Source organism: Cladophialophora immunda (assembly GCF_000835495.1).
Source record: "Cladophialophora immunda strain CBS 83496 unplaced genomic scaffold supercont1.3, whole genome shotgun sequence".
Taxonomy (NCBI): Eukaryota; Fungi; Ascomycota; class Eurotiomycetes; order Chaetothyriales; family Herpotrichiellaceae; genus Cladophialophora; species Cladophialophora immunda.
The window spans coordinates 4876275-4898408 of NW_015622543.1; the positions used below are offsets into that span (position 1 = coordinate 4876275).

At 54.5% G+C, this 22134-nt stretch overlaps 7 protein-coding genes across 7 annotated transcripts; 3 read left to right on the plus strand and 4 right to left on the minus strand.

Moving 5' to 3' along the window:
- The first annotated feature begins 1092 nt into the window (after nucleotides 1–1092).
- Nucleotides 1093–3680, plus strand: PV07_06079 (uncharacterized protein). The gene is made up of 3 exons (XM_016393026.1): nucleotides 1093–1396; nucleotides 1447–1922; nucleotides 2053–3680. The coding sequence occupies exons 1-3, from the start codon at nucleotides 1133–1135 to the stop codon at nucleotides 3236–3238; spliced, it is 1926 nt and encodes a 641-aa protein (XP_016250545.1). The 5' UTR covers nucleotides 1093–1132; the 3' UTR covers nucleotides 3239–3680.
- A 3380-nt stretch (nucleotides 3681–7060) lies between these two features.
- On the minus strand, nucleotides 7061–7922 carry PV07_06080 (uncharacterized protein; the record flags this gene model as incomplete). The annotated part of the gene is made up of 2 exons (XM_016393027.1): nucleotides 7061–7611; nucleotides 7673–7922. The coding sequence occupies 2 exons, from the start codon at nucleotides 7920–7922 to the stop codon at nucleotides 7061–7063; spliced, it is 801 nt and encodes a 266-aa protein (XP_016250546.1).
- Nucleotides 7923–8276: 354 nt separating this feature from the next.
- Nucleotides 8277–9008, minus strand: PV07_06081 (uncharacterized protein; the record flags this gene model as incomplete). Its single annotated transcript, XM_016393028.1, has 2 exons — nucleotides 8277–8825; nucleotides 8877–9008. The coding sequence occupies 2 exons, from the start codon at nucleotides 9006–9008 to the stop codon at nucleotides 8277–8279; spliced, it is 681 nt and encodes a 226-aa protein (XP_016250547.1).
- Nucleotides 9009–9491: 483 nt separating this feature from the next.
- PV07_06082 (uncharacterized protein) lies at nucleotides 9492–12017 on the plus strand (the record flags this gene model as incomplete). Its single annotated transcript, XM_016393029.1, has 3 exons — nucleotides 9492–9670; nucleotides 9727–10292; nucleotides 10342–12017. 3 exons carry the CDS (start codon nucleotides 9492–9494, stop codon nucleotides 12015–12017), a joined length of 2421 nt encoding a protein of 806 aa, XP_016250548.1.
- Nucleotides 12018–13516: 1499 nt separating this feature from the next.
- On the minus strand, nucleotides 13517–15681 carry PV07_06083 (uncharacterized protein). The gene is made up of 2 exons (XM_016393030.1): nucleotides 14099–15681; nucleotides 13517–14023 (listed from the first exon to the last, which is right to left on the minus strand). The coding sequence occupies exons 1-2, from the start codon at nucleotides 15545–15547 to the stop codon at nucleotides 13826–13828; spliced, it is 1647 nt and encodes a 548-aa protein (XP_016250549.1). The 5' UTR covers nucleotides 15548–15681; the 3' UTR covers nucleotides 13517–13825.
- Nucleotides 15682–16362: 681 nt separating this feature from the next.
- On the plus strand, nucleotides 16363–17894 carry PV07_06084 (uncharacterized protein). Its single transcript, XM_016393031.1, has one exon. The coding sequence runs from the start codon at nucleotides 16406–16408 to the stop codon at nucleotides 17198–17200; it is 795 nt and encodes a 264-aa protein (XP_016250550.1). The 5' UTR covers nucleotides 16363–16405; the 3' UTR covers nucleotides 17201–17894.
- On the minus strand, nucleotides 17682–22094 carry PV07_06085 (uncharacterized protein). The gene has a single exon (XM_016393032.1). It carries the CDS (start codon nucleotides 21967–21969, stop codon nucleotides 17884–17886), a length of 4086 nt encoding a protein of 1361 aa, XP_016250551.1. The 5' UTR covers nucleotides 21970–22094; the 3' UTR covers nucleotides 17682–17883.
- Between the last annotated feature and the right edge of the window lie 40 nt (nucleotides 22095–22134).

The following is a 22134-nucleotide window of genomic DNA, read 5'->3' on the forward strand; positions in this document are numbered from 1 at the left end:
GCAGCTTTCTTTTCTTTCAGGGTCTTTATCGCCATCATGGACTGATTCCGGAGTGGTGCTTCTCGACCAGGGTCTATGCGTCATAGCATTGCGGACGGCTGTCTCGATGTGTTAGGTCTCGGCTGAACTGCGCCTCTGATATCGGGACAAATGGAGAGGCAGACCCTGGCACGGGCAGGAGAAACAAGGGGCGAGGATCAGGGACAATCGTGCCTGGAACCGGGCATGGATAATTGTCCCATTGGGTTTTCCCTGGAAGGGCTGTTCGCTGAAGCGCACAAAATCCTGTCATGATAGACACCCAAGCGAAGAGAGCACGGGCTGTGAGTCGTCGATGACACCTTGGGTAAGAGACAGACGTCGAGGCTAGATCAACCCGTGCCGTGCGCTTATGCGGTCGGCAAACCGCAAACCGGTTTTGAAGACATATCAGGCCCAAACAGGCATAGCGGCGGCCAGCGCGGCCAGCGGGGCCAGCGGGAACCTGGGCAAGGCTTGGACAAGGCTCCACCCGCCGCCGGCGGAAACTGTCTCCAGCTTTCAACGTCTCTTTCCCACCTTTCCATCACCATCTCCATGATCGCCCATCCTTTGCCCATCCCACTTTCGCCGGGCTAGACAGCATAGGGCAAAGTCCCCGAATGCGAGCTTCCTTCGACAACGGGGGTTTCGATCACTGATTGGCATGTACCCGTCTGCTTCGGGCAAGGCATTGCCCCACGGTGCGCATGCAAAAGCCAGGAACGTCACCAAGCTGCGTTACCCGGCCCTCCTCCAACGCCCAATGGCATATGTCAGGAAAAGCCCGATGCCATGTGGCGTGTCCGGTCAGCCACCCTCATTGCCTACTGGGAGCGATGCCAGGGCATTATCAATTGTCCCCAAGAGCTCTCCAATGATGACGGCAAGTCTTTTCTCGAAGCGATTTGCATTCTTCCCTTCCTTGACCGCAGAGTGTGGCAGCTCTTGAAGCTTTCATTATCCCTCACTCGACCTTTCGTTCGCTTTAAAGCCGTCCTTTCGTTCAGAATATCATTCGCTTTTCAGCTGCGCGCTCTGGTTGGTCGCGTCATGAGTGCGCTGTAAGAAGGAGGTAGTCGTTCGAGGCTTTGAGAAAGAAACACGGTCAAAAATGCATTCGTCGCTCGGCCGTTTGGCCTGCCTGTCCTTCGCAATCAGTGCTGCCTTGGCTCAGTCGACGAGCGTCGAAACTCCGCCGGCGCCAGATCTAGCAGAATGGAGTGTCGCATGTCCGCCGGCGCCGACGGTGTTCATTAGCGTTACTGAAACTGAATATGTGCCGCTCACTTCCACCACCACCGCTTCTTACCACGACACAACCACGCTGCCAATCACCATATTCCAGACCATCATCTCAACCACGGTCTTGACCACGGTTGGTACTCTTCTCCTCATGGGAGTGGTTGGAGACGCTTACTTTCGCAGACCGAGATAGTGACGGAAACATCGACGACTGTCTCGATTACTCCTACTACGGCGACATTGATTGAGACATCAACTACGCTCTCAATTAGCCCTACGACTGACACGCTAACGGAAACGTCCGTCACCGTCTCCATCAGCCCTACAACGGCTACTGCCACCTTGACGGAAACATCGATCACAGTTTCCATCAGTCCGACTACTGACACACTGACCGAGACATCCGTCACAGTTTCCATCAGTCCAACCACCGACACCCTGACCGAGACGTCCATCACCGTGTCCATCAGCCCTACCACTGCCACGGACACCTTGACGGAGACATCGACCACCGTCTCGACGACCCCAACGACAGAGACAGCGACCGAAATCATCTCCTTGTACTCGGTTACCTCTCAGGCGACCAGCATAACACTATGTCCAACCCGAATCGCCAACCCGACCTTCACCGCGCTTGGACCGTACCCCACCGACTGGACGTAGGTTCGCCCTTGGACCCAATTCTATAGCACCCTTGCCATCGTCGCATTGGGTTTCATCTGATGATGGGCTCCCTATCCATTACGTCTCACTGTCCTTGTTGAGCCTTGCTAACAATATCTTCTTCAGATGGGGTTGTCCTCCTGGTTGGCTCTGCAAGCCTCTTCAGGAGAACTGCAATTTCGAGGCCGGAATCCCCGACCAAAACTTTTATTGCAGTCCGAATGAGTGCATTCCTGCCAATGCGTTGCCGTCACCGCTACCGACGTGGGACCTGGACATCTATGGAAATGTCACTCCGGCCACGGATCCCTCCCTCCACATCAACGCCATCCAGGATTACTTCAACATGAATCCGACAGACTTCGGGCTGACCTATGAGATCTTTGTCGTGAACGAGGTCTTCACTCTCACCACCACAATCTTGCTCCCCCCGAGTCCCACCGTCGCCGCCAGGCAGGCGCAGACCAGCATCCCAGGCGCTTGTTATCCTTGGTGCAACAACTGTCTACTGGAAGCTCAAGCAAAAGGAAAGACGTCGGCACTCTGTGTCCCCGGCTCGGCGTTTGAAGTATCTCTGGTGCAATGCGAGCAGTGCATTGACTACCACAAGTCCGACAACAGCGGCAGCTTTGTGGAGATTGCACCACAGTTCCAACAATTCCTCGACTACTGCGACCAGTTCTCGACCGTTGCCGTCACCACCTCCGTCGTAGCGACCACGACCAACGCCGCAGGCTCCACCTACAGCACGTTGAGCGGAACGCTGTCAACGACCGTGATCCCAACGAGCTCGCCACCTCCGTCATCGCCCGCCACCCATCCGACGTCGGTGGTGACAATAGTTAGCTCAACGGCAACCCCGACATCGGCATCTCAGCCGTACACCACGACAGCAATCGTCCTGACAACCAGTTATTCACACGTCACGGTCTCCGGACCGGCGTGGTCGCAGGTCACCATTTTCCTGCCCCTGAGCGACAACAGCACCACCACAGTGTACGGAACCGACCTCAAGAGCGGCGGAGCCACGCTTGTTCTGCCCACCTCGCCGACGACAGCCAGTCACACCACAACAATGACGGTGACTCCGGGCGAGGAGGTGTCGAGTGGCTCGATCGTCACCGCGAGCACTTCCTCGGGGCACGCCTCGACCACCTCGGGCTCTTCTGACGCCTCGGGGACGACGAGTGGATCGCCGTCGGCTTTCACCGGCGCTGCCGCCGCGCTCAGACCCGCGTCGACGGACACGCCGTTGCGGTCGACCTTGCTCGGGTTTGTGATTGGTTTGGCATTCATGCTCGTGCTGCTGTAGAGGCGGCTCCATTTTCTGCCGGCGCCGAAAAGAGCCTTCTCTCGACGAATTTTCTTTTCACCGTTCGTTTCTCCGATTCTGAGAAAATGAGATTCATGGACGCACTCACACTCACGTACACGTACACGCTACCCGATATAGAAAGTCCCTGCCCCCCGAAAGGAAAAGTAAGGGGAGAGAATCTTTGTAATTAATTCGGCCTCACAGCCCGACCACTATTCTGGTGGTGGTTGTGGTGGAGGCGGGGGCGGAGGCGAGGATTGTTCCGAGGGTGCTGAATATTCCAGCACTGGAAGAGACGGCGGAATTTGTATATGAAAGGTTCACGAATGGGCTTAATGACGACGACGATGATTATGACAGGGGAGACCGGGAGGCGGGACAGTAGCCGAAGTTGTAAGAAGTTTGAGTAGTAGTAGCTAGATAGATAGGCTCCAGAATGACCCCCTTTTATATTTTTGCAAGAATCGATCCTTAAGTCGCCGTGGCAAGAAGAGTATGATGGTAGATACTGATCCGGGAGATTTTGAACTCTTCTACAAGAGAAAAAAGACGTACGGTGGAGGAAATGTGAGGTCTGTGGAAACAATATTTTGGAAGGACAGCTTCTCGCCTGGAATTGTTCAACATCACCGAAGAGAAGGGGACCTGCAAGACGAAAACAAAAGCTCTCCGACACATAACTATCACACAAATCCTTTTCTTGTTTTCTTTTTTTTTTTTTTTTCAAACGGCCTGCGGCTCGGCCCCGATGCCGTTCTGCCTGGCGTCCTCCTGCATCTTCTGCTGCTCCTTCTCCGGCACCAGCGGCAGGTTGGTGTAGATGGTGCGCTTGTTGGCGAGGCCGTCGGCGGTCAGGCTCTGGCCGTCCGCGCCGGCGACGGCGACGTTCTTGTGCACGTGGCCGTTGATGACGATGGCGTGCAGCTTGGACGTGTCCTGGAAGACCTCGATGTCGGCGAGCGGGTCGCCGTCCACGAGGATCACGTCGGCGTAGTAGCCCGGGGCGACCTTGCCCAGCTCCTCCGGGTGGCCCATGATCTCGCCGCCCAGCGCCGTTGCGGCCATCAGGCTCTCCTTGGGCGTGTAGCCGAACAGGTTGACAAAGTGCGCCAGGTCGCGCGCGTACGTGCCGTGCGGCGCCCACGCGAAGCCGTAGTCGCCGCCGGGCAGCACGCGGACGCCGCGCCGGTGCAGCTCGCGCATCGCCTTGCACGCCTTGTCCACTTCCTCCACTAGCCCTTTCTTCTTGGCCATCTCCGGCGTCATCCCGTACGGTATCGCATCGCCCGAGCATGTATTGTAGGGGAAGTTGATGGCCGGGGCGACGAAGACGCGGTCCTTCAGGGCCTCCAGCATGTTCAGCCCTTCTTCGTCCGCAAAAGACGCGTGGTATACCACGTCCACGCCCGTCTGGCAGCAGAGCTTCACGGAGGCGGCCGACCGAGCGTGTGCGCAGACTCTCTTCCCTCGGTTGTGGGCTTCTTCCACCGCCGCTCTCGTCTCCTTCAGCGTGAAGTATGTTTCCGTGGCGCCCATGGTAGGATGTACATAGTCACCGGTCATGCTCAGCTTGATGTTGTCAGCTCCGACTTCGATAAAATGGCGGACCGTCTTGCGCATCGCATCCTCTCCGTCAGCATAGTGGCTTATACTCGGGATGATTGCTCCGCCGGTGGTGGTGATCTCCTGGCAGTTGGCCAACGTCCGGGGGCCGGGAATCATGCCGGATTTGATTGCTTGCTTGATGACAATATCTAGACGTTCTTGTGCCGAAGCCGCGCCGAAGCACATCGTGTAGCCACAGTCGATGTAGGTCTTTGCGGATTCGGCCGTGTGTAAGACGTGCTCTTCCAGACCGAGACTGGTCAGCCCGTCCAGGGTCGGCGAATTATTCCAGCTCAGATGGGTATGCGCGTCGCAGAGACCCGACATGAGCGTCTTGGTGCCATTGCCGTCGATGACGAGTGTGTCGTCGTCAGGAGTAAAATTGACCTTGCCGACCTCTTTGATACGTTCTCCCTCGATCAGCACGTCCCCGGAGTACATGTCTGCCCCCGTTGAATCGAAGATGTTGACATTCTTGAACAAGATCTTGCCCTTGTCCCCCACCTTGTGGTTGTCGATGGTGATGTCTGCCGGAGTGGGCTTGTACGGGGGTAAGTCTGCGAGGAGATCCCCTACGCCGTTCGACGGTGTGTTACCGATGGAGCCCATCCTGGAAGCAAAGCGTGTGCTGCCCTCAACTCAAACTTGTATTGATGCGACGGAGGAACATTCAACAAAGGTACAGTCCTGTAGTTTTACAGTCAGTGAAAGGGCCTTTGGTCAAGCAATATACACCTCAAAGGAGGGATCTTTCCAGCGATTTGTATTGCATGTGGAAAAGCTTCTTACGGATTGTCACGCTTCATTGAGATCGACGTGCGGAGACCCCGCTCGAAACAAGCACAGACCATAGCGGGAGGATGCCGTCGAGAAAGCATGTAAGGGTGGTGTTGAAGTCGTGGCGATCACTTGGGCAAGCGGAAACGGTGAGATGCCGGCACGTTGACGGATGGAGGTGCTGTTGCGCCTCGAGTCGACAAGATATCAGTGCGAGATCTTGGCGATAAGGCTCTTTTATATTCTTTCACGAGTGAACTAGATTGTCTTTTCATAGCATAGCAAGGACGCTGCTAACCCCGACCAAGCCGACCTTTTTCCCCGGCCAACTTGAGCAGCACCCGTTCTTCACCATGGCAGAAAACAACATGTCCTTCGGGTTCATTGGACTTGGAAACATGGGCTCCATGATGAGCCACAACCTGGCATCGTACGCCCAGTCCAAAGGCCTCCCCAAGGTGCAGATATGGAATCGGACACGGAGCAAGAGCGAGGCTGTCGCTGCGAACAGCCACTGCGAGCCCACAGACTCCATCCCCAGCCTGGTCCAGAAATGCAATATCATCCATACTTGCCTGGCCAATGACGAGGTGGCCCTCTCGGTCTATCGCGAGATCCTTCAGGCCCGTAAACATGGATTGATCCTGGTCGACCACTCAACCCTGTTCCCTACCACCTCGACCACTCTGGAGAAGGAGGCTCGAGACGCCGGTGCTTCATTCATGTCTTGCCCCGTATTCGGACCGCCTGCTGCCGCGAAGAGTGCCGGGCTGTTGATAGTCCTTTCCGGCACGGACGAAGCGAGGCAGACGGTCAAGTCGTACATTGTCCCTACCCTCGGCAAAGGCGTGATCGACTGCGGCGAAGACACCTCCAAGGGTGCTCTCCTGAAGATCCTAGGGAACAACTGTATCCTGGGCACGATTGAACTGCTGTCTGAGAGCTTCACTCTGGCCGAAAAGACCGGCTTCGACACCGCCGTCTTTTACGAATTTATCCGTAAGCGGTCATCTGTTTTGATAGTGAGTCGGAGCAGTAACTGACGTGTCATTCCAGAGCAATGGTTTCCGGCAGCAGCTTGGGTCAACTATGGCAAAAAGATCCGCGACGGTGCATTCAGTGGCAAAACAGGCTTTACCCTGCCTGGAGGAATGAAGGATGCGGCGTACATTCGTCGTCTTGGAGCCGAGACGTCAACCCCAACGCCCATCATTGACCAGGCCTGGAATCATTTGACCACCGCTAAAGCCATTGGAGGAGAATCACTGGATTGGAGCGCCTGTGCCGCTGGGATGCGGGTAACTGCTGGGTTGAAACCCTTCAAGGGCGAGGATTTTTCTTTGCAAGGGGACCACGCCAATGGAGTGAATGGGAAATAAGACGACGAGTTGGGCTGGGTGTTATAGAAAGACTCTATATTCAGTATTAAGCGTGTCTCTATGAGAAGGTGCTCTTGATGATCTCGACCGACTTTTGCGTGGCTTCGAGCATATGCCAGTGTCCTACACTTTCGAGGACGGTCTGCTTCGCATTCGAACCGAGATTCTTGGTGGTTGCCTCACCAGCTGCAACTGTGGACACTTTGTCTTCGTTGCCTGACACAACCGCCACTGACGCCTTGATGCGGTCCCAAGCAGCAGCCTGACTCTTGGCCAATGCCTCACAGGCCAGAGCGTACCCTGCTGGATCTTGCCTGGTCAGCATTTCACGGGCTAGTGCAACCTCGCCTCTCTTTGACTTGTACGACTCGGCTGCAAAGGCATTCCCGACCACGGTGTCGGCGATTCCCACCATTCCATTCTCCCGCACGGCTTTGGCACGGCCTCCCAATGCTTGCTGGCCGGCTTCAGGAGGTGGGCTGACTGGGCCGAACAAGACCAGGCTCTTGACCTGATCAGGGACTTTGGCTGCGAGATGTAAAGCAATCAAGCCACCTAATGAATGTCCGACGACGTTGACATCCTTCAACTTCAATTCATCCATCACAGCTGAGAAAGGGGGGTTAGTTACCATCCCCTAACACCCATGTGAAGGAGCTTTCATACGTACCCAGACAATCTCCTACATAGGAGTCGATGCTAGTAGTCGCTGGCGTAGAACTTCGGCCGTGACCAGACCAATCAAAGCGGACAATATTATAGTCTTGGAGATCGGGGATAAGAGGCTGGAAGGCGTTCGTCGTCCCACCTAGCCCATGAATGAATAAGATCGCAGGCCCACTGGAGTTTCCCTCGGTCTCATAGAACAACTTGCTGTCGTTCGAGGAGATGTAGCCGTGGGTGGACAGTTTGGATGCCATGGTGTCGACAGTGTGTGTTCGATGAGAGCAAGCAAGAAGAGTGTATGATTGCATATATCGTCTGCCTTTATGGATCGTACGGGTTTTGAATGCTTGGATGAGCGCATAGATGGATGTAGTGGCTGTGAGCGGACGGATGCCGCACTTGGCCGCATTGAATCATGCTTGTTGGCTCCACTGCGAAGATCCCTCTCTTCTCCGCGATTCTCCGCCCAACTGACGGTGAATACACCGACGAAAAGAACCATAGAAAGATCAAGGACCAATCTCAGAGACCACCTCTGGCTCCCTCTGCGTCAATATGACGAATGTAATCTCCCACAGCCTTGTGCTTACCATGTCCATTTCCGCGCGCTAGTCGAAGTTGTCAAATAACGCCCCGACATATGCGCTGTAAGTCTTGATTGCTTCAAAGCCGGTCGCTTCAGCACCTCGGCCCTTGATGCGTACTTCTGGCGCTCGCATTTGTTTCCGGACTGCTGGCCTGGTTGCTACCGCTGAGGAGGCTGCTTTCTTGACGTGTTCGATGATAACAGGTGCTCCTTCTGCCTCCAAAGGCATATCTTGTGTATCGGCCACTTCAAAGACCGCCGACAACTGAAACTTCGACACGTCTTCAAATGTCGCAAACTGCTCGAGTTCAGGCTGCACTGGCTGTTTTCTCGACATGGAACCACACATTTCCCACAGTTCGCGTCCGAGGTCATCGTCGCCCACTGAGGTCCAGCCCAACAGAGTGACGCCGCAGAGTAAATTCTCCCGTTGCAGCTGGTGGAAGAGGCGAAACGCACTTTCACAAGAAGCACGTGAGCGGTTTTCATCTAGTTGGAAGGCTATTGCGATGTTTGCTAGTTCGGGATCCCGACCATGCTTCCAGATGTGTATGTTGCCCGCATTGTCTTGCTGAGATACGCAGTTAGCACGGCGAAGAGGCCACAAGCTTTCCCAACTCACGACAAAGTCCAGTCTGGCAGCCGCGGCAAATAGCCTTAATGCCTTTCTCAACGCCGTATTAAGGCCCTTTGCGTATTCAGGCTTGTCATACGCGTTGCGCAGTCTCTCCAGCGTCAATTCGAGGTCCGACATTTCTGTAGAACTTCTTGTGGTCCTTGTCGTCAACGGTGTGAATAGGATTGGCAGAGTCTGGCCATATTTAGCCGTAGCTCAACCACGTTCACTCTAGACAGTGAGTAACATGTGACGAGCTCTCCAGCGGCCTACAGTTGAAGGCCTCTAGCACTCACACCATCCCCGAGTCGGAGAGATGCCGGGCCTGATCGACTGCAAACTTGTCGCATTCAAGAGGCACAACCCCGCATTTCCCCGCCTCTGCTTACGCGATGCGACGTCACGAGGCTGAAGCCCCTAATCTCCACCGAGGCATGACTCGATCAGCCCAACAGCCCTAGTCTTTAGGCCGAATCGGTGTGGCTCGGTGCTATTTGACTCGGTGACAGCGCCCGGAGCAAGGTCCGTGTGTGTCCATGCCTGCGCAATGCTCAGTCGTCTTGATAAGCCCATATTACCACCGTCCTGCATCGCAATGATCCCGGTATTACCGTTGTGAGCATGGTGGAGTCCAAGTCGGACACGGCAAGTCTGCGGTCCAAGAAGAAGCAGCGAGCCCAGCAGGCACGGAGATACGGGTTCGCCTGCTCCAACTGCAGGAGGAAGAAGGCCCGATGCAATGGAGCGACGCCGGCCTGCGACAAGTGCGTTGCATCTCGGGAGATGTGCGAATATGACCGGTGAGTCCTGCACTGCACGCAGAAGCGATCACTGCTAACTGGGCATTGCCATGAAGAGGACCTTCAGTAGCATATGCCGCATCTCTCGAGAAACGGCTCAAAGCATTCGAAGAAAGATTCGAGAAGCTCCGTCACAGTAGCACTGTCGAAGAGCGCGATGCTCTGATTCAGGAGCCATTTGAGGATGTCAAGCCAGAGCGGGCGCGAGCTCCTTCAGCTCTCATGGCAGGGCCGGAAAGGCAACAACATGAGATCCAGGAGCCGGAAGCGCTGTCATCCCCGTCTCCCGCTGCACAGAACGAGCCGCCTGACGAGACTTCCATAGGTGCAGATGGCCGCATCTGCTTTTACGGCAAGACCAGTCATTACCACGTCGACCCGCAGGATGATGGCAAAGGCGAAGACCTGCTGCCTGAAGCCGACGAGCAGCTGGTGCTGAACATGGGAGTGTCGACCGCTTCAACCATCTATACCACGCCCGAACTCAATCTTTTTGTCGACACCCCTGCAGTGCCGCAACTCCTCTCCGAGATATCTAGTGAGTTGCTGGATCATTTCCTGGATGCGTACTGGTGTTGGTCACACCACCTACACCTGGTGCTGAACAAGCGCTTGTTTTTGCGTGCGTGGCAAGTCCCTCCGGGCGACGAGCTAATACTGACGAGATACAGGCGATTTATACACCTCCGGCCCTTCTGTGACTCCTTTCCTGGTGAGCGCTGTTCTCGCGCAAGCAGCCCGATATTCCACCAGGCCCGAAGCATCTCGCTTAGGGGATCATTTTGCCGCTCGAGCTTTGCACTTACTTCCCAATGACATCGACAAGGGCAGCTCTATCCCCACCATCCAAGGCTTGCTCATCCTTTCAGCCCGAGAATGCGCCTGTGGAAGAATCTCCCAGGGCTGGCTCTACTCTGGTATGGCGTTTCGGATGATGCGTGATCTCGGCATCCACATTGAACCCAGGAAGATGGGATATCTTTCGCGCCAATTTTCGGAAGAAGATGTTGCCCTGCGGCAGCAAGTGTTCTGGAGCTGTTTCACCTGGGACAAGACCATGAGTCTTTGTTTGGGCAGAGCGCCTATTATCCATGACACAATCGATGTGCCGTCCAGAGAAAGCCTGCTCGACGGTGCCGAGACGGACGAAGAGCAATGGATTCCGGTCCTCGGCAAAGAGACAGAGTCGACGACGAGCTTTATCGAGCAGAGGTCTCTTGGAAGTGCTCGATTTGCTGCATATTGCAGGCTGTGCACAATCGTCGATGGTGTGCTGGACGGCCTTTACTGCCGGCCTCACCAATCCAAGCAGGACCATCTCCTTGCGTTTCTCGATACCACGGTCGGGAAGCTGGAACAGTGGTCAACCAGTCTTCCTCCTGGTCTCTTTATCTCCCCGGATAGTAGGGTCTTTCTCTGCCCACCGATCCATATTTTACTCCTCAATCTGACGTACCACGCCACAATGATCCTCCTGTGTCGGCCGTACCGGAACATCTCCCCCAGAGCAAAGGGGTTGTGCACTAAAGCGGCACAAATGATCGATACGCTCTTCACACTGCATGTTCGGCGGTTTGGGTTCCGGTTCATCACATACCTCCAAACATATACCATGTTTGTGGCATGCACAGTCAATGTCTTGGATTTGAAGGAAAACGAGTCCAACAGTCGAGATGTAGTGAATGGAACGAACAACATGGAGGAATGTCTCGCTCTGGCACAGGAAGCAAGTGTAAGATTGAACTTTGGCCTTGAGGTCTTGCGACAGGCAGGTGCCACGCCATCGGCGGCTAGGTGTGCGGCGGTCATTGTACAGCTGCTTCGACAATGGTCAAACAAGCAGGTGAACTCGGAGGTGCACAATCAACGACCACGCCGGCGTTCTGAGCATCTCTCTTCGCCACGTCCGAGACGACAATCGAGCATATGCCTGGCAGAAGCTGGGAATGGCGCACATGAGCCAGTGAGCGACCCAGCACAGCACCGGCAGGGCTTTCAGCACGATGCACACTTTCGAACAGATCTGATGTCGATGTCGACCCAGAGCGATGCCAATGAGAACATGCTATTTCCTGTGGTCAGGTCGACTCCAGCGTATTCTGAAGCACATGGGCAGATGCTGGACACGCAGTCGCCCCCTAACCTCTCTAACCCCATGAATCTGGGGTTCGGCGGCAGCGGTGGTCTTCAGCCACTTCCGTCGAACAGCAGTCCCTACCCCAACGCGCACATACCAAGCTTTGCAAATTCGGGCATCGAGACTCCGATGCGGTGGCTGCCTGACAATATGCAAGATGACGGAAGCTGGATGTTGATGATGGATTTCGGTGATGCTACTGGCTTGTAGGCTCAGGGAAATCTATCGCTGACGGCAGGCACGAAACGGGAGGTTCTTGTCCGTGCTATGTTAGTAGAGATGGCAGACGAACTTGTTGAAGAGTATAGACTCGTACAAGCGGCAATCAGTCGTGCTTGCTTTGTGCATGTCCGTTTCTCGCTGTGCAATGAGGCAGGCCCTCCTCCGATGGCAGCTTGAGACTCAAGGATTGATCACACATGGTCAGCACACAGTGGATCAGCGTACATGTTACCTTTCTTTCCGCCTGAACGTCAATCCGCATAGCCAGGCGAAGAGGACTGAGCTGGGGCACGGTGTAGGAGGCCAACCTGAATAGGAGCGCGAAGTCACTGCAGAGAAACCTCCGAAGAGGGCTAGCGCATAACCCGACAGCTACGGCGGACCAAGCGTTCCCAGAAGCAGTTCTTGTCACTGCGTCTTCAACCAGATCCTTCAATCGTCCTCGATGAAAGACCAAGCTCATTTATTGCCTCGTTCAAACGCCATCTACTGCACAAGCCATTCCTCCAAGATGCTCGCGCAACTCCCCGCACGCCTCCGTCTCTTTCGACCTTTTCTCGCCGGGCCACGATTTCTCTGGCCCTCCGCGTTCAATGCCGCCTCGAGAACATATTTTACTGCCCTCTTCCGAAGCTCGGTATCCCCTTTGCGCGCGTCACACCTCCAGCCAGCTCCGGGTGCACAAGTCCAGACTCGAGGGATGAAGACTCGCTCGTCGGTGAAGAGATTATGTGATGGTTGCAAGGTACATAATCCCCATAGGACACTTTGGCTCGTCATCCACATTCTCGAGGACTAGATCTAGTCACATCTTCTCTCTGTCCTGCATACGTATAGGCTTATTTAATTGCGTCTTTCGCTAACATCTTGCTCTCTCTTTGTTAGGCTGTCCGGCGCAAGAACCGGGTCTTCATCATCTGCGACAAGAATCCCAAGCACAAGCAACGACAGGGCAAATGAATAGTCAGACATGTATACAATCCTGCGGCCGAATATCTCAAGCGTCCTAACCCAGGTCATGACTCACGTCAAATACTCGAGCCATCTTGATTCTCTCCGGAGTTGAGCGGATAGAACATGCTCACTCCGCGCGGGATCGGTGGCCGCTGCAGTGAAAAGGAAGGATAGGAGATGATGTCTAGAGGACATTAAGACACAAAGACGATCCCCCCTCATACTCAAGCAACGCCAGAAAGTACCCTCTTCAGTCGTACTTCGATGGCCCACCGATAGAAGGATCTGCTCAGCCCAATGAATGCATGATCGACCAACGACCCGTCATCATGCGCCTACACACTGCCATCATCTCTGTACCATAAGAAAGTCGAATCCCACAAGAGGACGACGCTCGAAAGGAGAGTGCAAGATCATATCACCTGGAATCCAATGGCGCCGCAAGGGCACCAACCGAAGAGGCGGAACTCAGCTCATCTTGGGGGAAAGAGCCGAATTGAAGCGCGATATGGGAAAAGGATAAGGAGTATGTAGTATAGCCGAACAAAATCCAGTTAGCCAGGACCAAATCATCCGCTCGTTCAAGAAGCGGCGAAGCAAGCATTCTAGCCTTTCTCGCTGCCAAATCATGGTCCTCCTACGTCTCGATTGTAGCTGTCAACCCACTTGCATATGGGAGAATGGACCATAACATCATGCATTAATAGCGCACGTTGCATTGCAGCACTGATCGACGCTTTATGCTAACAACAGCTTCTCTAAGGATTGCAACGTTCTGCCAGCTAGACAAGTCCGGACACTGCTTGCTCCATCTGCGTCTCCGCATTCGGGTCGCACAACCGTTACAAAAGCACAATGCCGATCCCGCCTCGTTTACTCTCATCAGGCATGTTCTTGGCGTTGATGCCGCCGTTGATCGGCTTGGTGCGCCAGTTGTACAAGTAGTGGTGCAACTGCCCATCGCCGGCGCCGAATTTCAACTGTTCCAGGAACATGGGATTGTCGTGGAGTGTGAGGGCGTTGAAGACGTCGAATTTGGCCTGGGTCACGATGCAGCGTCAGTATTTTGAACGGGGAAACGACAGTCAGTGAAGCGGGAGTGAGGAAACACGCACCTTCTTGGCCTCGATCAGCAGGTCCTGGCCCAGCTGCAGCAGTCTCTCCTTCAAGCCTTTCTCCTTGGGGTTGAACGCCTGCTCGGTTGCATAGTAATAAAGATAGGCAGCCCGGACTTTGTCATGCTTCTTGCTCATTTCACCAATCACGCTGCTTTCGAGGCAGTAGAAGCTCCCAAAATCTGTGATCTTGCCATCCGTGTCTTCGACCACGAACGACCACACGACCTGATTCTCTGGCTTCTCCCGGTTGAGGAACCAATGTACAATCTCGGCTCTTGAGAATACTTGGGCGAGGTCGAATCGTTCAAGGTACCGCGACAGCAGATCATGGACTGCATCCACGTCTTTCTCCTCCATCTTTCGCCACCCGGGGGTGCTGGTGTTTGGAGGTAGCTGGTTCCGAGCAATCATCTTGGCTTGGGTCATGTTGGGAGGCAGAGGAGAGAAGCCGACTTCGTACAGCTTCAACCAGTCAAGGCTTCTGTGGAAGTATCGACAGCTCCCTACCGGTGTGGGTAAGACAACGCCGCCGGTGTAGATGGCTTGGTATATGCCCTCCAGATGGCAGCGGCGCGTGACCTCCTTGATGAGCACGGGCGCCAGTCTTCTCGATCTCAGCTTCTTGTGAACGCACATGAAGTTGATTTCCACCACGTCGAGGACATGTTGCCGTATCCTCAACTTGATCGGGATGCCAAAGATGGTTGCGACGAGAAGTCGGCTTGGCCCCTTTGCCCTGACGCCAACGTGCCAACTCTTCTTCCAATCAGGCGACTTCAAAGCCCAGTCCAGAAAGACGGCGGAATAATTGAAGCGAAACATGGCATGGTCATCCTCGACATAGTGTAGTGAGAGAAGCTTGTAGACCTCTTTGATCTCTTCGTCGTTGGTCAAGTCGAGTTCCACCCACTCATACCCTTCAGGCAGAGGTGCGGCCGTCTTTGGCACCAATTCCGGGATCACCTCTTTGATCGGGCCATCTGGTTTGTCCTTCCCTGCCTTTTCGTCAAAGCGCGGCACAGGCTGGGTTGCCCAGAATTTGTAAGAGGCCATGTCCTTTTGGTTTTTCCCCGACAATGACAGTCCACTCAGCAATTGTGACACATCCATCTTCTTGAGCAACTCATTTGCTTTCTCAGGAGATAGACCCGACAGCTCGCCTTTAAGGGCAGGGTTCATGTCAAGGAGAGTCTTTAGTGAGTCGCTGCTCAAGTTGGCGGCGGGTTTGGAGGGGTCTGTAGGTTCTTCGGGGGACTTTTTGCCGGTGATGGTAGAGACGAGTTTGGACTTCTTGGACTTCTTCTTTTTCTTCTTCGCCTCTCCAGATGCTGTGCCCGCTGCGTCTTGAGTGCTTTCTGTAGTTTCATCGTGGTGCTGTTCTTCGACATCGGACTCTGACTCCAGTTGCTCCTCGGGCGGAGCGCCCACCGGGTGAGATTCGGCCATTGTACCGGTCGTGAAGTTGGGATCGTGGACGGAGGATTGGGTCGAGATGTAGCAAGGTTGTGGGGAGACGACTGCGAGGAGTGACAAGCTAAGGTCTTTGGAATCTCACTGCCTCCGAATCACTAGAACTGCAGGGCTGCAAGGCACACGAACATACGAACTCCGCAGTCGCCAACTTTCTGCCCGATGCAGCTTGGCGCTTTGGTGGGGAACCTTTTTTCAGCCTCGCGGTGGTGATCTTGATTCGCGAAGCTCAGACGCAGTTTGCAAGATGTGCAGTTTGTAAGACCGAAGAGCCGAAGAACGGTGTGCATATACGAACAAGCTGCTCGCTCCTGTAAAGGCAGCGAGGTACTTGGGGATGGAAGCAGGGCCACCCGTCTACGATAGAAAGGGCAAGCATGCCTACCACGATGGCCTCTACCTGAATATAGACTCTTGTTTGAGATCCGGACATTTGCCCTCAGAGAAACTCTGCATCCCGTGCATATATGTATCGAGCCGAAAGGGCACAAATGTCTGTGTGTGCCGATTACACAATGGGAATTTATATAACTGCACACGTATTGTTGAGAATTGCCCACCTGCCCTTACGGGATTCCTTTAAGTATCTGGGCAGGGCAACCCGGGCACCGATAGGTCGACCCCTCCTGTTTCCGCCCCGCGCAGCCCGCCTGGGATTGGCCATCTGCACAGGCTGGTTAGCCCTGGCCCCTCAATTATTGTCCCGCCTGTCCGCCCACAGCCTAGGTTGCCCCCCAATGGCCCTTCCCCAGATTTTCTGTCTTCCCACAACTCGGATCTTCCTCCTCTCACCTCCTACCTTTTGAGTTCGCCAAACGCCAACAGTCAAACAACATGGGAGAGCCGTTGCTCAACGCCGCACAACATGATGACCATGAATTTTTGACCTTGAACCCCAACTCCCTCATAGTGGCCTTTGGGCCGGGCCCCTGGCCTAACATCCCACCGAAGATCCACCCTCCTCCTTTGGATTCAAACGAGCAGCTGTTGAGGGATCTAGAAGAAGCGGTGCCAAAAGAAAGAGGCGAACAATACACCATACGTCCCGAGCCAGTTCGATCCGGCCCTTACGATCCCTTCTTCATCCCCGACTCCATCCTCCTACATGGCCCGGTCTCTCCACAGACAAAGAGCGCATTCCTCCAGCTTCCGCCCGAGCTCCTCACCCTCATCCTAAAAAAGGTCAAAATCCCTTACTTCCAGGTATCCCTCGCCCTGACCTGCAAGACCATGGCACGCATCGCGGCCCAGAAAGACGTCCTCTCGCCCTGGCGCGGCTACCGCGACAAGGACGGCCTCTTCCGCCTGCTCGAACGGAAGAATAACTACATACCGCCGCATCTGAGACTATGTCGCGGGTGTTTTCGGTTCTTGCCCCGGAATGGAGGCGAGTATTGGGACAAGCAGATGACCGCTCCGATCTTCGATAGGACGACCGTCAACTGGTACGACCTTTTGATGTGGTTCCAATCAGACACGGGCTACGGGCATCGGTGTCCCCAGTGTTGTGTGTTGAAATTTGCGGCTTACGCGAGCGAGGGGACTTATCAAAAGCAGAGGGCGAAAGAGACGCTCTCGGAGTACGAACGCACGTGTCCCGACCTGCACAGGAGGATCGATAGACCTTGACTCTGGGCCAACCTCCCACATGAAACCGCTTGTCATTTGCAGAAGCCCGCCGGCATTGAATGGCGGGACAAAGCACCAAATCAAAAAGTCTACATGTCACCTCTCCCAACAAGAGCACGGATCAAGCTCTTCACTGGGGCAAACCGACTTTGGAGATAGGGTAGAAAGGAATCTAACCAATTTAACAAAATCATCAAGACGGCAACAACCCCCAAATCCCTCAGCTTTTTGAGTCCTGCGTCTTCCGTACAAACCACGCGACTCTTTCGAAGGACACACCGAGCCGCGCCAACATCCAACTATCAAAGCTATGACAGATCTCGGTGGAAGAAATGCCAGGGTGGGGGCTAGATTCAACGACCATTCCACGACAGCTGCCTTTGGGGAGAACAAGGAATATCAAGGAAAGCAAAGGGGGGACGCGACAAGTCGGCACAAAACCACGGGGCAGAGGGATACTCAAGGAAAGAAGTCCACGCAACAGTGTCCAATGGTATTGGATATCAAGCAGAATTTAAAAAGTGGTAGCTCGTCCTCATTTCAGGATGTCCGCAACGTGCTGAAGTTGCGCTCATATACTCATTCGGTCGTAAACTTCGTAACGCACGCTCCCTTCTTCTCCCTCGCAAGAGAAGCTGGGATATCGTGAGCTCGAAAAGGCCGCAGGGTGGACCAAAAACTACTTAGTCGTCGCCGCCTGTTCTCTCCCTCCCGCCTTTCTTGGTCAACTTTGGTCGTGGCTTCGTCGTGGAGTCCTGCGATTTGGCCTTGGCCTTCGCCTTGGACCTCGACTTCGAACTCGAGGCGCGCTTGGGTGGAGCTTCATCTCCAGCAAACTCTCCGTCATCATCGCGGTCGTCGTCGACATCTGCTACAGACAAAGTGGGCGTGGAGACAGCATTGGTGCTCGTGCCAGGCTGGCCTTCAAGACCCTCAATGCCCTGGATCTCGCCGAGTCCCTCAAGAACCTCGATCTCATCGTCGTTTTCCATTTGGTCGTCGTCCTCGTCCGCTTCGTCCTCTCGCCGTTTCCTCCGCTTCTCTGCCTCCCCTCTGAGCCTTTTATATGCATTTCTCATCCGTCCCGACTCCTTGCCCGTGCGATTTCTAGGAGCCATCGCCTCCGCTTGTGCTTGGGCCTGCCCAATACCCTCACCACCGACGGCAAGCGCCTTGCCACGAGTTCCTGGGTTTCCATTGATACCCCTTCCACCCACACCAACCGCTCCGGAGAAGAATCGCGTGATATTGCTCTGCGTTCCCTCCACCTCGCGCCGATTCAAGTCCCGAATCACCGGGACCAGAACCTCGTCGGTTCTCTCCTGCGTCCACCCGATCGTCGCCATCAAGAAGCCTCGTAATTTGTCCAAATCCGGCACACCCCATTGAAACGGCTCCGAATTTGAATCGACTTCCGGGTTCAAGTATGCCTCATCAACTCTCAAGTCAGGAAACCCCGTCGGTAGGAACAGGCGTTTCTGCACCGTCTTGCGGAATTTCCGTCGAAAAGGGGTTGTCAGTTGATTTTCCAGATCTTGGGGCCTGCCGAGCTGGACTCTCTCACACCACGCCTTGAACTCCTCTAGATCACCAAATTCGGTCAAAATCTCTAGCGCAGTCACGGGCCCTACCCCTGGAATTCCTTCCGTGTAATCGCTGCCCAACAGATGCGCGAATCTTATCAATCTCCTCCTGTCCAGTAGAAATTCCTTTTCAAGATCTGAGGAGAGATAGCACTCGACGTACTTTGCCGCGTTGAACATGTTCTTGTATATCCTAGTTCCTCCAAAGAGGAAGATATCCGAATCGTCCGTGACGATCCCATCTACCAGGCCCAGGCGGACGAGTTCAGCACACTGCGCTTCGGCTTCCATCGGGGCGGTAATGTAAGGAAGGCCGAATAATCTCAACAGTGCTTGACATTCTTGGATCATTGTCTGCGTGACTTCATCGGCATCTCGGCGGTCGCGTTTTTGTTGTGACCGCAAGGCTTTGAGTTCGGCATCGAAGTCGCGCATGGCTTGTTCAGCCGTGGGACCTTGGGCATTGTTGAGGGCAGACGTGAAACGGGTGTGCTCTTCAGCCTCTTCTGCCAGTTGACGCATCAGCTCTTCCTCCGAGGCGGAAAGGTAATCGAAATCTTCCTCTTCGGCTGGACCCACGTCTGGAATTTCTGTGATGCTTGATTCTGCGACGGGTTGATCGCTGAGTCCTGGAAGACCCTCTACTGCAGGATAGTCGTGAAAGGCACCAGTCGGTGGTGGCGCTTGCTCTAGCGTTACAGCTGGTTCCATGTCCACATCTTCAAATTCTTCGCCTTCATCTTCATCTTGCGCCGCAATCGCTGTGCCGCGCCGAGGTTGGGGAGACTCTTCTTCGACGGTACCGAGCGATCCCGGACTTATTGGCTGTACAGGCTGCTCATTGTCCGACTCACTCCATTCGACTTCCTCGAAATCGCTCTCTTCGACAGCAACCTTTTCAGGAACAGCTTCAGGCTTGTGCTGAGGGACAGAAGATGGTGGAGGCGGTCGAGCTTGTATTTCTTCGGCTATCTCGCCAATCGTCGGCGATGGTTCTTCCTTGGGTTGGTTCTCAGCTGCGATTTGTCGTGCAATCTCATATCGTTTTTCGCGCTCTTCGTCTCTTTTTCGTTTTTCCGGATCTTCGACTTCTTGAACCTCGGGAGGTTCAGGCTGACTAGGAGGGTTGAGTTCATCGACAGCTTCTTGAGATGGCTGAGTTAACAATTGCACTTCGTCCTCGACATTCTCCTCTTCGAGATCAACTGGATGTTGACTTCTGCCTCTCTCGTCCTCAGCCTCGAGGTCAATCACCACTTTGATATCATGGCGCCGTATGGCGTCCCATCGAACGGCGTCTTCTTCTCCGTGCACGACGTCTGAATCATCGACAGTCCCAATCCGGGATTTCATATCCTTAATGTTCGGGGTGGCATTGAACCATTCCGGCATCGGCTGAGGAGGCCTCTCCTTGCGGAAAGCTTCATCTCCGAGATCCCGATCGAAACCACCTGATAGATCCTCTTCGACCTTCTTGGATTTCTTCTTTCCCAGTAGTGACTGTCCGAGATTGAGGGACTCGAAGGGCAACGGGCCGTCAAATTTTGAAGTGGCAGTGGTTGTCACCTTCGATGACGTCGGACTTCTCTCTCTGACGCTCGGTGTTGGCTTGAGTTTGGTTCGCCTTGACTCTGCGAGGGCGGATTGTAAGTCAAAGCCATCTTCTTCTGCAGACTCTTCCATGGCTAGTTCTGGAGCTGCTTCCGCCACCCAGCCACCGCCCCTTCGGTCGTCATCGGTTGGTTGCTCTAAAGACATTGCTATGGCCCGTTGGAGATCCTCGTCATTCTCCTCTGGCTCCGGGTCCAGTGGTAGAACATCCTCAAATAAATCGTCGTCGTCGTCGCCCTCTGCTTTGTCCTCGGGAACAAATAGTGATTCGTCGGTCGTTACCATATCCGTGTCCTGCACCAGAGGAACACGTCGTGGAGCCTTTGGAGCAGCATCTTTAGCGTTTGAGGCGGCCTTCCTTGCTTCGTAAACCGCTTTCCTCTTTCTCGCAATCTCTTCGGCCACCTCTTCATATGACATGTCATAGTCCACGCCAGCCTTTCTCTTCCGCGCCCAGGTCTTCGGAAGTCGATTCAAGCCTTCAATCGCGACATCTTCAAACTCGTCCTGATCCGAGTCAGCACTGAAATCCACGTCAGATTTTCCCTCATCTTCTAGGTCGATTGCATTCTCCTTCTCGGCGCCTTGCCTATTTGACACCACACCCAAAGCCCATCCCCCCTCTACCCCTTCATTCTTCACCAAAATATACTCTTTGCCTTTTTCACCAGCAATCCTGCCACCACCCTCTCTCAGGAAATCTCCTTCCACCATACCATTCAAGTGCATGAGTCTTTGCGTCAATTCATTTCGCTCCTTGACCCTCTCGATCTGGAACTTTGAGAACGCCATACGATCGGGAAACATGCCATCGAGTTGTTCCTTCGAGTAGCCCATCCTCAATCTCGACCTCAGCCTGGCGGCATTCAAGATGTTATACCGATCCCCAGCGGGCAGTGACAGAAAGAAGGGGCTCTCGAAGTCGATCTTGCTGAAATCGTAGAGATTGATATCCTCGCCTGAATGAAACTGCCGCGCATACTCCTCCAATTCGGCTTGAGACATGATTCTCGGATCGTTGGGCGCGCCCATCTCCTCGATGCTTACGTCCAGGTCGGGTAAATGGTATTGGTCCTTCTTCCTGAACTTTTCGCCTCGTCCAGCTGTGCGTTCTTGCTTGGACATGCCCAGCTCTTCGGCATACACCAGCTCTTGGTCCGGAGGCAAGGCCTCTTCGGGTGTCCTCTCTCGCTCGGTTCTTCGCCTCTTTTCTTCCTCCTCGGCGGCCCTCGCAACCTGCACGGCAAGCAGCTTCCCCGCCGTCCGCGCCGCATCTTCTCGTCTGCCTTCCCGTCTTCTCTTTCTCTTCCGAATCGTCTCTCTCTTCAAAACCGGCGCCCCGCCATCAAAGACAAACACGGGCTTGATCCCAAAGTAGAGCAGTTTACATATGCGCCGGAAGAAGCCGACGACGTGGCTGTTGCGTAGGGCGTTGCCCTCCTTGTCTCGGACTGCTTTGAGGAATTGGTAGATCCAGATGGATGCGTCGACGGCGAGGCGTTTGCGGTTGAGGGATGCGAGTTGGGTTGGACGGGCAGTGGGGGCAACCACAGTCCACAGTCCAGTGACACCCATGGTAAATCGCTGAGGTCAAAGAACTGTGCGTTGGCGACTCTGCGCTGATGCTCAGCCGTTTGGACGGATTTGAAGGGGAAGTCTGTTTGCGGCCATTGCTACAATGCCGTGGCAGCAGATGTGATATCGGGACATAGCGCAGGTAAAATGACGACTTACATTATT